Source organism: Periplaneta americana, chromosome 15 (assembly GCF_040183065.1).
Source record: "Periplaneta americana isolate PAMFEO1 chromosome 15, P.americana_PAMFEO1_priV1, whole genome shotgun sequence".
NCBI lineage: Eukaryota > Metazoa > Arthropoda > Insecta > Blattodea > Blattidae > Periplaneta > Periplaneta americana.
The window spans coordinates 167,068,512-167,081,117 of record NC_091131.1 but is presented as its reverse complement, the minus strand read 5'-3'; the positions used below and the strand labels follow the sequence as shown (position 1 = coordinate 167,081,117).

The 12,606-nt window shown below is 35.1% G+C and overlaps 1 protein-coding gene across 1 annotated transcript; it reads left to right on the top strand.

Moving 5' to 3' along the window:
- The first annotated feature begins 502 nt into the window (after nucleotides 1-502).
- On the top strand, nucleotides 503-1,822 carry LOC138715758 (acyl-CoA-binding protein homolog). Its single transcript, XM_069848805.1, has 2 exons — nucleotides 503-659; nucleotides 1,690-1,822. The coding sequence occupies exons 1-2, from the start codon at nucleotides 517-519 to the stop codon at nucleotides 1,820-1,822; spliced, it is 276 nt and encodes a 91-aa protein (XP_069704906.1). The 5' UTR covers nucleotides 503-516.
- Nucleotides 1,823-12,606: the final 10,784 nt, after the last annotated feature.

Sequence of the window (12,606 nt, the reverse complement as noted above, 5' to 3'; positions counted from 1 at the left end):
TGGGATTCTCGTTTATCATAGCTAACACTGAACCACAGCACACAGTTCTGGCACGAAGATCATTATCACTCAAACGCTGTCCAATCTGGATTCGCTATGCATATCCACCAAGTCCCTTGAGCATTCGACGTATGGACGTTGTACTGATACCAATTTTCAAAGCTGTTCGCCGAAGACTTGTTTCCAGAGACTGTAACACCTGGGTCAGAGCTGTGCATGATTACCATTATTTGAAGGGTTCAGAGCCATAGTGGGCCAAGCACCATTTATTAAAAACGGACTAAGCAAGATTTAAAGTTAACTGAATATAATAGTTTAATGAAGATTGAGATGTCATTTAGTTTTGATGTTCATACTTTATATTAGTTGCTATATGTTTTTTTATTAAATTATGGTAATCACTTAATTTTAGCCCTTGTTTTCTTCTTTTTTAATATATGGCGCTTGGCCCACTACGGCTCTGAACTGAACCCTTCATTTGTCACATTAACATGCTAGCCCTAAACATCAACAACGATGTCTTTGGAAGCGAAGTTCAACGAACCCGCCGAGAGCGTGAAGAATCTCACGAAGCGACCCTCCGACAATGAACTGCTGGAGATGTACGCCATGGATAAATATATAATAGGATGCGAAACTGCGGTCAACACCATCTGGCAGTGGGGGCTGAAATAAGATGATCAGCGCCCAACGTCGTAGGTGGTGAACATTAGAACTACGTGTTGGGTACATTACCCAGAGTTCTCTATTTATCCGTTCGAGATATTGCTTGAGGACTCGACGAGGAGCCAAGATGGCAGACAGAAACTTGCTAATAAGTGAACATAAAGTGATATTACGTGTGTGTGTATAAGCAATGCATGTTAAACAGTGATGTTTATGGACGTTGTAAAAATAGTGTTGTTGAATGTATTGTAAAGTAATAGTAATATAATAAATTGAACTATCTAAGTAGTTTTTGCAGACTTTTCAATTGCGCTGTACAATAAATACCCAAAGAATACAATCCCAATTATCTAACCTTTTGCTTTATTTGTTTGTCTCTGTCTGGTTAGTGTAAAATAGATCGTATCTTTTATCTTCCTGTTGGCTCCGGTAAGAATTTTCAGTAGAAGCTGCTGTGAGGAATAAAAATGTAAATGTTTTAGCGTGACATCCTGAGTGTTTTACCACAGTCGAATTTGTGTATTAATGTATTGGATGTAATATAACTAAATTTGCGGAAAATATGATAGGGCAAGAATATAAATTTGTAATCATCGCTTTTACAATCAGAGAATTGGAATCAGGTATGCTTCTTGTATAAATGATAAGCCTACATTATGCGCCAAAACAAACAGTATATAATAATAATAATAATAATAATAATAATAATAATAATAATAATAATAATAATAATAGTAATAATAATAATAATAATAATAATAAACATGAAGATGGCTGACTTTTTTACGTTCTCTATAAAAAAAACATGCGCTGCTAACTGTATGGAGTAATTACTCTTTTCGCTACTTGGTGCGCTGCTAGATGTAATAACGCCCCTCCCTCTAACAGGTGGCAGCAAGATCATTTTCTACAACAGCGCCTCTAGTATGTGTTACGGGAAACTCGGTAAGTTTCGCATCCTATTATATATTCATCCATGTGTACGCCCTCTTCAAGCAAGCCACAGTGGGAGACGTAACACAGAGAAACTTGGGATGCTGGACTGAAGGGTAAAGCCAAGTGGGAGGAGTGGAACAGCAAGAAGGGGTTGACCAAGGAAGCGGCGATGGAAGCTTACGTGGCGCTGGCGGAGAAGCTCAAGAGTGCGTGCGCATAACAATCCCAACGGCTGTCTGTTAATGTTGCTACATTTCCTCGACAATATCGAGTCCACATACATCACATTAAAATATCCATAGGGAGAAAAACTGAGAATTACATGAAGAAGAGAGGCCTGCCAAGCCGGTGCCGGCTCAGCAGTGCCAACTTCCGCGTGAAGCTCAACAATGATCTCTCTGTAACTACGAGAAGTAGCAACATTTGAATTTACAAACTCTGTTAATGGAGTGTATATCTGACAAAATTGATTGACCAATGACCGGTCTCAAATCGTATTCCTTCCGTTATAAATTAAATAGATTTCTTAATGGATAAATACAAGGTTTAATTTTAGTGTCAATTGATTTGAATTGATTGAGATTACATCAATCCCATTTGAAACTTATATTTTGGCAACTACCCACAAGTTAAAAACCAGAAATATTTTACATTTTCCGACTTATTTCCAAACAATTCGTAGAGGTTCATGAGGTTGATGGTTGTGAGTTCTGTAAATTTAAAAGAGAAAACACTTTAACAGGCTGAGGGTTGTTTAGGTGAAATAAGGCATTTAGTTTAATCAAATTATTGCTGCTCAAATTATACATAGCACTTAATGTTGTGTAAAATTACAATTTTCTTTAATGTAAATTTTTTTTAACTCTCTGAGATTGTTCCTGAATGCAGTTTAACCTTCAGTCTAATTGAATCATATTAGTGTGGTGCTGTTGACAAAATTAATGGTATTAACATTCTTGTTATTTTGTTACTTTAATTTAAAAAAAATACACGAACTGTTTCTTAAAAAAAAACAAGCCCATCTGCGCAGCCTTTTCTTTGGACGCTTCCTGTACGGCTTGTAACAAAACTGCGTTACTCGGCGGAGCTTTGTGAAACTTGTCACGAAAGTCATCTGAAACTTGTTTCAAAGTAGGCCATTTGCGTGTTCTAGTCCACATGAAAGGTAATAATACTCTATAAACACTTTTTTCTCAGTTGTGAGAACCATTTTAGCAAATCTTCACTATATTATGCATCAGAAATACAACAATGAGTGCAGATAAACAACCTTCACCATGCATATTAGGGGAACTAGGCCTAAAATGACATACCTTAAGGAAATCTTGAAAAAAAAAAAAAAATGTATTCTTACCAAATTTGTTTTGGCCAATTATATATTATGACTGATACTACAATGTTAACGCATATATTAAGATCAACAGGAAGTGGAAAATACTGACAATATTTAACTTGAAAGTAGACAAACTATGTCATTTTACCCAAGTTACTAGGGTAAAATGACACACTTAAGTTAATTTTTACATAGTTCAAAATACATTTTTTGTTCTCTTAGATACACTTGCACGTCATTCATTGTGTGCCCATGAGAAACATTTCTTGCATTGTAGCCATGTTTCTTCTGGTTTATATTGGCTGTAAAATTCATTGCAGTACAGACAAGGTACATTGTTCTCAACATCACCATCGAAGTCACTCTCTTCATCTTGGTCCCCATTGCTTAGATCAAACTGAAGCTGTGTTTTTCATCTGTTTGCTGAAAGCCTTTGTTCTGCAGGGCTTCTTTCAGCTTCCTTTAATTTTAATTGGTTAATAAAAGAGATGCTCGATTTGGGACCCTTCATGTGTTCTGTTTCTTCTCCCCACAGATCTAGTGCCAGAGGGAATCAGGGAGATCTCTTGCTGTGTCACATGAGGTGAAGGCCTCGTTTGTGACGTTTCCGCTGCTGGAGCAGTTGTTGGTGATGGCTCTATCATATATTCTTTTGCATTCCTTGTTGTTGAACTGCTCTTCTGTGTTGCACCCTTTGGCCCATCTGTAGGGACTGCATTCGTTAGAGGTCTGTCTGTGGGCGCTGCAGGACTAAATAAGTGATCAGGAAATATCTCCGAATTGAGTGGACAAATTCCTGTTGAAGAAAATCCACCCAATGCATTGGTAATGGTTGCAGCTTTTCCATAGACTTCAGAAAATAAGTCCGCAATTTGAAACTGTGTAATCACCCATCCAGGATGGTTCTTCAGCCACTTTGTAACGGCCTGATCATATGTTTTCAAAGGCCCGAAGAAAGAGACTTCAAGTGGCTGGAGTCGGTGGGTGCAGTGACGAGGGAAGGCTAACATGACGTGTAATCACTGCCAACTTCTGTGCACTATAGAGCTGTAACTCCAAACTCATTTTACAATGTTTTCCACAAAAGCACTTTTTGGTGAAGTAGGTGCAAGTAAACTTCAGACTCGTCAAGCCTAGCTTATTCATAAGAGGATAAATCAGAGTGACAAAATTCAGTGCATATAAATATTGAAAATATATTTATTTTAGAAACTTTAGGGTTTTATATATTTTAAAGAAATCCCCATCTCACCTATTTTAAAATCAGTTAGCTTTACGAAAAATTCAGTCGAGCAACGGGAGAGATGCCACTATATATTACATAATTTCACAGAAGTAATCACTAATCAGCCATTGTAAACCAATTTGACACCAATTTTCCAAATCGCTATCGCCCATAATATATGGCTTCTCATTTCCAGTCAGAAACATGCACTTTGATAAAATGACATAGTATGTCATTTTAGCCAAGTAGGTGGTATGTCATTTTACCCGGAATGAAGAAGAATAAGAAGTAGTGTTAGTATGACCTAACCTCTTTATGAATTTGGATATTGTAATGCTTTTTATAGAGGGAAATATTCATGTTTTCTGTCATGAACATTATTTCACTAATATCTGAAGCTTAAAAGGACAAAAAGACATAACATACCTCAACAATATTATATCATCTTGCACTTTTGTCCTTTAGTTGCACCTGCTTCACCAAAAAGCGCCTTCGCTTGCTAAAACTTGGATGTAACCACTGTTTCCAGCTTCTGTACACTATAGAGCTGTAAATTCAAACTCAGCTTACAGTGTTTTCACAAAACACATAGTATGTCATTTTACCCAAATATGTCATTTTAGGCCTAACTCCCCTATACATATTTCAGTACTGTTTATTTTGGCGCATACCGTATTATCTTAGGTGTGATGAGAGTCTATGCTACATCATAATCACCATTATATCTACTTCAGTAGTAGTAATAATAATAATAATAATAATAATAATAATAATAATAATAATAATAACAATAACAATAATAATCATAATTTTATTTATTTATTTATTTATTTAGTATTAATATTTGTGTGCTGAACAACAGCCAGAGGCCAATTATAGTTCAGCACAATACACAAACAGAAGATACAAAGGTGCAAAACAAAAATAAATAATATCTTAAATAAAAACATACATAAATAAAATTGAGTACAAACAGTAAAAACTAATAATCAAAACGAAACTAAACCTTAAAAGGATCTAAATTGTGCCCATGCAAATTGGCATATTTTATGCATCTACAGACTGGAGAAAGTGATTTTGAATTTCGGTTATAAAAAATTTTTTGAAATCTTAAACCTTTGTAGGAATACGAAGGCTGATATTGTTTATGATAGACTCACAATCAATATCACCCTTGATAACTTTGCAAAAAAATTGATAATCAAGATTTAGACGTCTAGCATAAAGGCTACAACAGTTAAAATAGTTACAGGTAATATCATAGTTAAAGTCAGTGGAATTGGGTATATATCGAAAAGCACATAAGGAAATAAATTTTCTTTGAATATTTTCCAATTTAACCGAATCGGTTGAAGTAATGGAATTCCAGGCTACAGATGCATATTCAAGTTTAGAGCGAACCAAAGTAAAGTATAGAATTAATAGTGACTCAGGAGTAGAAAAAGAATAGGTTATAGACCTTATTAAACCAAGCATTCTTATTGAATGATTATAAATATATTGAACATGATCGTGAAAGTATAATTTAGAATCGAATAGTACACCAAGATCTTTTATAGAATTTTTCCTAATAATACAGGCGTTATTAAGAGAATAATTAAATTTTATGGAAGTAGTTTTTCGAGAGTACGAAATGACAGAAGTTTTTGTTTCATTAATTTTCATTCCATTAATGTCAGACCAAAGTTCAATGGAGTTAATATCATTTTGAAGAGTTTGGCAATCGGCAGAACTATTTATTGAGCGAAAGATTTTGAGATCATCAGCAAATAACAGGTAGTTTGAACTTATTCTTTTACATATGTCATCAATAAATAATAAAAATAGTAGAGGGCCAAATGTAGATCCTTGGGGAACTCCACATAAACAATTAAATGGGTCCGAGAGAGAATCACCTAGACGAACACAACATTGTCTATTAGTTAAATAGTTTTCAAACCAGCTCACGTAGTTAGAAGAGAGACCAAAGTTTTTTAATTTATTTATCAGAATATTGTGAGGTACAACATCAAACGCTTTGCTAAAGTCGATATAAATTGAGTCAATTTGACCTTGGGTTTCAACAACAGGCATAACAAGATTAAGGTAGGATACTAAGTTTGTAGTTGTTGATTTACCTTTAGTAAAACCATGTTGTGCTGAATTAATTTTATTCTTAACATAAAATGAAACATGTTTCTGGATTATTTTTTCAAAAATTTTTTAGAAATTGTTTAATATTGAAATAGGTCTATAATTGGAAACAACATTTTTTTTACCATTCTTAAAGATAGGAATAACGGATGCTTCTTTCCAAAGCATAGGGTATGTACCGGTTAATAAACTTAAATTAAATATAAAGGTTAAAACGGGTATTAGAATATTAGAACATCCCTTAATAATAAAATTAGGAATGTCATCAGTGCCCTTTGATTTATTAGGTTTAAGCTTTTTTATGGCTAAAGAAACGTCATCAACTGTAATTTTAGGTAAGGATAAGAAGTCAGTAGAATTATACTCCAACAAACAGAGATTAGAATTAGGCTGTTTTGAATCGATTTGAACAACATGCATTAGCAATTTCTTGCTGATCAGTAATGTGAATCCCATTTATTAATAATTCGGTGGGATAATTATTGGATTTACGAAAAGATTCTACGTATTTCCAAAATTTATTAGGTTCATTCTTCAAATTTTCATCAATGGATTGTAACCATTTAAATTTGTCAGATTTAATCATAGCTTTAACTTGTTTTCTGTAATTGGAAAAAATTTGATAATGGTGATCAGTTTTGAATTTCTTAAAATTTCTATGTGCTTTGTTCTTTTTCCTAATAAGTATACGCAAGGTATTTGAAAACCATTTAGGATAGTGCGATTTTTTTACGAAAGTGACAGGAACAGCAAGAGAAATAGCTTTGTTCATAATCTGGGACAACGCGTTAGCAGCAACGTTAACATCAGTAGTTTGATATATGGAATTCCAATCATGATTGTATAGAGTGGAATAGAGTTTCAAGTAATCACCTTGAGAATAATTTATGAAGGTACTAGAGTGGCAGTGATCAGATAGCGACAAATACACTTCAAGATTAATGGAGATAGATGGATGATAAGAATCCTCCAAAACTAGAGAATGATTGGCTAGTTTTACTGTACTATTAATAATATTAGTAAAGACAAGATCAAGTAGATTTTTACTTGAAACAGTAAAATTAATTTGGTTTAATCCCAGAAGGCAAGACGAGGAATATAAATCACTGGACTTAATTTTAGAGTAGTGATGAATATCATTAAGATTAAAACCAGTTGACCAATCCATACCAGGACAATTGAAATCACCAATAATTACTATTCTAAAATTATGAGCATCAAGGTTTTTTTTTCAAGAAAATTGAGGTAAGATTTTAAGTGATTATGACCGAAATCAGGTGGGAAGTAATGATTTCCAATTAATAAATTAATACCATCAGCCATTTTAATTTCAATCCAAACACATTCATTAATAATTTCTAAATCATATCGCCGACAGGTAAAAGGTAACTGGTTGTTAATCGCTGTTAGGACACCCCCACCTCTTTTTTATTGGTGTATTCAAACGTTCTGTCTGCTCCAAACACAGTATAATTGTTAGGGAATAAGTTTGTATTTAATACTGATTCAGATAACCATGTTTCAGTAAGACAGATAATGATATCATTATTACTTACTACATTTTGAAAAATTTCATCAATTTTTGTATTAAGACCACGAACATTTTGGTAAAATATCTCAAGATGATTATTAGAACTGTGCATTGAGAGTTAGAGAATAATATTAAGAGGCATTAACCCTAGAATCAACTGAAGTACCTGGTGGAGCAAAATGCTGCTCAGGTTTAAGTTTACCAAAAAAGGGTGCAATGAGGCATCCCGCAGGCCAAACATCAGAATTATTAATTAACTCGAAATCCCTCTCATCAACTGAGATATGAAAAGAGGAATACGACTGGTATTTTGTTTTCAATTTAGTTATTTCGAGAGACCTTAATTTACGTTGATGAAAGAGTGAATCCTTAATATTATTCTCGTTTACATTAGGACTAAATCTAGAAACAAAAAGAGATTTGGTTCTGATTCTCTCTGGAGACATTTCTAAGTTGCTATTAGTTAGAGTGTCAACTTTAGGATCTCGTTTCTTAAATTTTTTGCGAGTGACAGTTTGAAAACCATCACAGTCTACGTTATTTGATAACGCAACAGTGCTATCGTCTGTGCGTACGGCAGCAGAGATTACCTCATTACTGTTATGATGAGTAAGAGCAAATGAAGTACTCGGTGCTGACTTCGCATGATTGCGAGAATTAACAATGTCAGACAAAACACTACTGTAGGATTTAGTAACCGGGTGAACAGTGGACTGTTGACCCAATTTAGAGACAATCTGATCAGGCTTACAAGGACAGGAATTTTTTACCAAAATCTCGGCCATTTGTAATTTGAGGGCAGTATTCTCGCTCTTTAATTCACCCATTTCTTTTTCAAGATTTTTAACATGCTCCAGAATAACTGTTAAAGTATCTAGAATGGATTCACTATTCAATCGTACCGTCTCTATTTGTACAGAGAGAGATTCCTTACTTTGTAAATTAGGTAGTTCAAGTTCTCTAGTAGGCGAGATGATCTTCTTATCGGTCTTCTTGGTCGGTTTCACAGGAGTGTTATCACCATGAACCGCCTTCGCAGCACTGGTACACTCATCACACTTGAAGGAGGAAATACCTCCCTTCATGAAAAAATCGTATTCCACTTCACTCATATTTAAACAGTCAAGATGAAATCTTAGGCCACAAGGCCCAACACACTTCAGGAACTTTTGTCTGCCGAAGAAAGCAGCGCTACATTTAGAACATGTATCTTTACTAAGCGGCATTGTACGCAGTTAACTAAGCGCTTTAAATGAGGACACACACGAATGTAGTAATAACTGAACACTGTGAAAACAGCGGAGCTACACAAAAAGTCGACTGCTCTTCATGACGACTAGAATAATAATAATAATAATAATAATAATAATAATAATAATAATAATAATAATAATAATAATAATATAGATAAAATCATCATCAATAAAATTTCATAATCCGCGATGTGCCTTGCCTTCTTGAAATAACTTGTGTCAAACTTCTAGATCCAAAGCTCTTGTTCTCCAATTTAGTATTAGCTATGTCATCCGTCACATCTTAGGTTTGGGAGCCAGAAGTTGCTTGAACATAAATTGTTCACCCAACCCCTTTAAGTGATGTTATATTACCTGTTGCAAAATCATACATTTTCTACTCTCAATATTTTTAATACTATGCAAGGTTTCAAATTACCTGATTTTCACAGTCAGTTGCAAACACACATTTTTTATCGACAGACATGGTCTATAAAATGTATTTGTCTGATTTTTCTTCGCTATGTTGTATCCCTTCACTACTTTTGGGCTTCTTTCGCTAGCGGCACTTCTACGATTACGTCGGATGACTTGTGCTACGATTTGCTACTACGTTGGGTTCCTGGCAATGACAATACTTTCGTCATGAGTTTACTCCTACAACATCATTACATCCTCTAACGAAGGTTCTGGCTGATATGTAGGTCTGTAATTATCAGGCAGTACATTTCATTTCACGATATGTGTCAGAGGAAGAAAGTTGTTTGTGTATTTCTGAAGTGTGATTAGTAGGGCTAAGAATTGTATGCCGTTACATTGCGCTTCATGAGCCTCTGACTTTAGGTACCGGTACGTAATTGTGTTGGGGGGGGGATTTCAGTGTGTTTCGTTCAGCAGTGAACTTCAGTTGATCGGTTACATTACGACCGAATACTGCTATTCGTAACAGGCAGCATCCAACGTCCTGTAAAGAAGAATAATAGTAAGATGCCGAGGACGAAATTTGTGACTTCATTTCAAATAAGAAAATTTGTAATAACGATACAGATTTTGAGATAAATAATGCTTGTGTATAATATTTCAAATATCCCCCCCATTGTTTCTATAGAAGTGGAACGAAGTTTCTCTAGATGTAATGTTGTGTTTTCTAGCAACAGGCAATCATTTTCCTTTGAAAATTTGAAAATGCGGCTTGTTATTCACTGCAACAATATTGAAATGAAGAATTATGTAAACCAAAAACGTAATACACCATCATATTAACATTTTAAAATAACAAGGCTGATACGTGTCAATGTCATATTAGGTCTATTTTCTACAGACATAAAATAACATGTAGTCAATGATATTGTGACGAACCGAATAGTTGGAAGAAGAAATAAGAAAAAAATGTAGCAAACAAGATGAAAAAAATATTCGATAAACATTATGGTAAAATTTGTGACAGTTTCAAATGAGGAACTTTATAACAATGATACAGATTTCGAGATAGATAATGCTTGTATAAAATATTTCAAATAAGCCTTCATTGTTTCTGCAGAAGTGGAACGAAGTTTTTCTAGATGTAAGGCTGGATTTTTTAGCAACAGGCAATCATTCTCCTTTGAAAATTAAAAAAATGTGGTTTGTTATTCACTGCATCAATAATGAAATGAAAATTTATGTAAAACAAAAACGTAATACACTATCACATAGTGAAATAATAAGGTTAATACTTGTCAATGTTATAGTAGGTATATTTTCTACAGACAGAAAATAAAATATTGTAATTTTTATTTCCCACAACAATAATGTTGGTTTTATTCACAAAAATAATGACTTTCTATAACTCAATTTAAACACTCCCGTCAACAATGGGTATTTCACTCCACACATCAACACAGTATTCGCTATTGCACTCCACAGACGACAATGACAATTCACTTGGATTATTGAGAACAACATTGTACTCCTAATCTCAACTAATGTTCACAAAGCACTATTTACAACACAAGACTATCAGTTCTCAGTTCACAGTTCGTTTGCCTTGGCTAGTTCTTCTAGCTCAGTCACTCAAGTCCACAGTATATCGAACCCAAGACTTCCAGAGACAGTCCACTGCACTCGAACTAAAGCCTTCCGGAGACAGTCCACTGCACTCGAACTCAAGGCTTCCAACTGCGTTGCTTCCGCCTGGACTCTGCTCAAGTTCACTCGCGTGTCGAACCCTAAACTCCTGGGCGCTGCTGATTCACAAGCTGAACTCGCTGTCCAATACTGAACTGGCTTCTCTTCGCGTCCTGTATTTATTACTAAATTACAAGTTCTCGTCTTTTAGATTTCTAGACATTTCGTTACACAATCGGCTCGCATAATTTTTCGAAACTTCCAGCTTCCTCCTCTTGCCAGTCTTCCTTTACGTTCGTGCAGTCGGTTTTCTTCCCCTCTCCGCATGCAGACGTTCCCCTCACGTCCGTCCCCTCCAGACCTACGCGGCTGCAGCCTCCTTACCCTTTCGCCGCACCGCCTGTGTTCTCGCGCGCCCTGCCTTCTGTGGGACGCGTGATCGACTCCCGACTGCCACAATATCTTTAAAATAGTGCAACTTTTCTTTTGCAAAGAAAATGATGTCTTTAAATTTTTCTTTAGCAAATAGTTGTGTTTCGAAGTCAAAGGAGTGGCTTTCAACCACCCAAATGCTGAGGACTAACTTACCGTGATGATAAGCATGAGTTCAAACGAACGAAAGACACTGCGTTAACTCACCCCAACTCTGAGACGTACTCAAAGTTAGAGGCGCACGAAGCGTTCTGGTAGTGTAACGGCATGTATTTCTCAGGCCTAGTTAATAGTGTAAAAGGTTAGGCTTCTAGTCAGCGATGTATACAATGGAGGGAGAAGGAACTGGTCACCCTACCCATTTATCTCCTGACTTAGTTGCTTCGTGAATGATGCCTTATGTTGTCACTTATGAGGTTCAAAGCTGTCTTCGGACAATTGACTAAACAAGAACACCATTATACCTCATAATGAAATAGACTTACTTATTTTTTATTTCAATTTCTTAACATTTTACTAGTTCAGCTAATTTCATTCGTTATATTTAATTTTGTTAGTATCATTTATTTTATTTGATATCCTTGTTTTACTCAGGGTATATAACAGACTGTTCGTTGCTTGATTTGAAGTAATAAACGATTCAAAACTTTATACATGCACTATAAGTAAGTCTATAGGCCTATTATGTTTCATCAGTTTAAAATTATTAAGTTATATTAATTACATGAAGTACCCGGCAGTTCTATTTGTTCTTTTGCTTTCTTCCAGCTGACAGTCCAACAATTCTACATTACCACCATTATTAACCACGAGTGTAAAGTAGACCCATCATCTCTGGCTCACTCTGAATTGTCTCCGACACACAAAGTGGTCTACGCTTCTCGACACTAGCGACATCCCATGTGAAAATGATCACCTATTAAAACATCTACTTCTATTTAGGTCTTCATAAAGAGAATGCATGACTTGTGACAGCATGAATTACGCAATGTCATTTTCGATGGCAACAGAT

Coding starts and splice junctions, on each gene's coding strand:
- LOC138715758 (XM_069848805.1), top strand. CDS start 517: ATGTCTTTGGAAGCGAAGTTCAACGAACCCGCCGAGAGCGTGAAGAAT. Junction 660..1,689: donor GCGGTCAACACCATCTGGCA/GTGGGGGCTGAA, acceptor GACGTAACACAG/AGAAACTTGGGATGCTGGAC.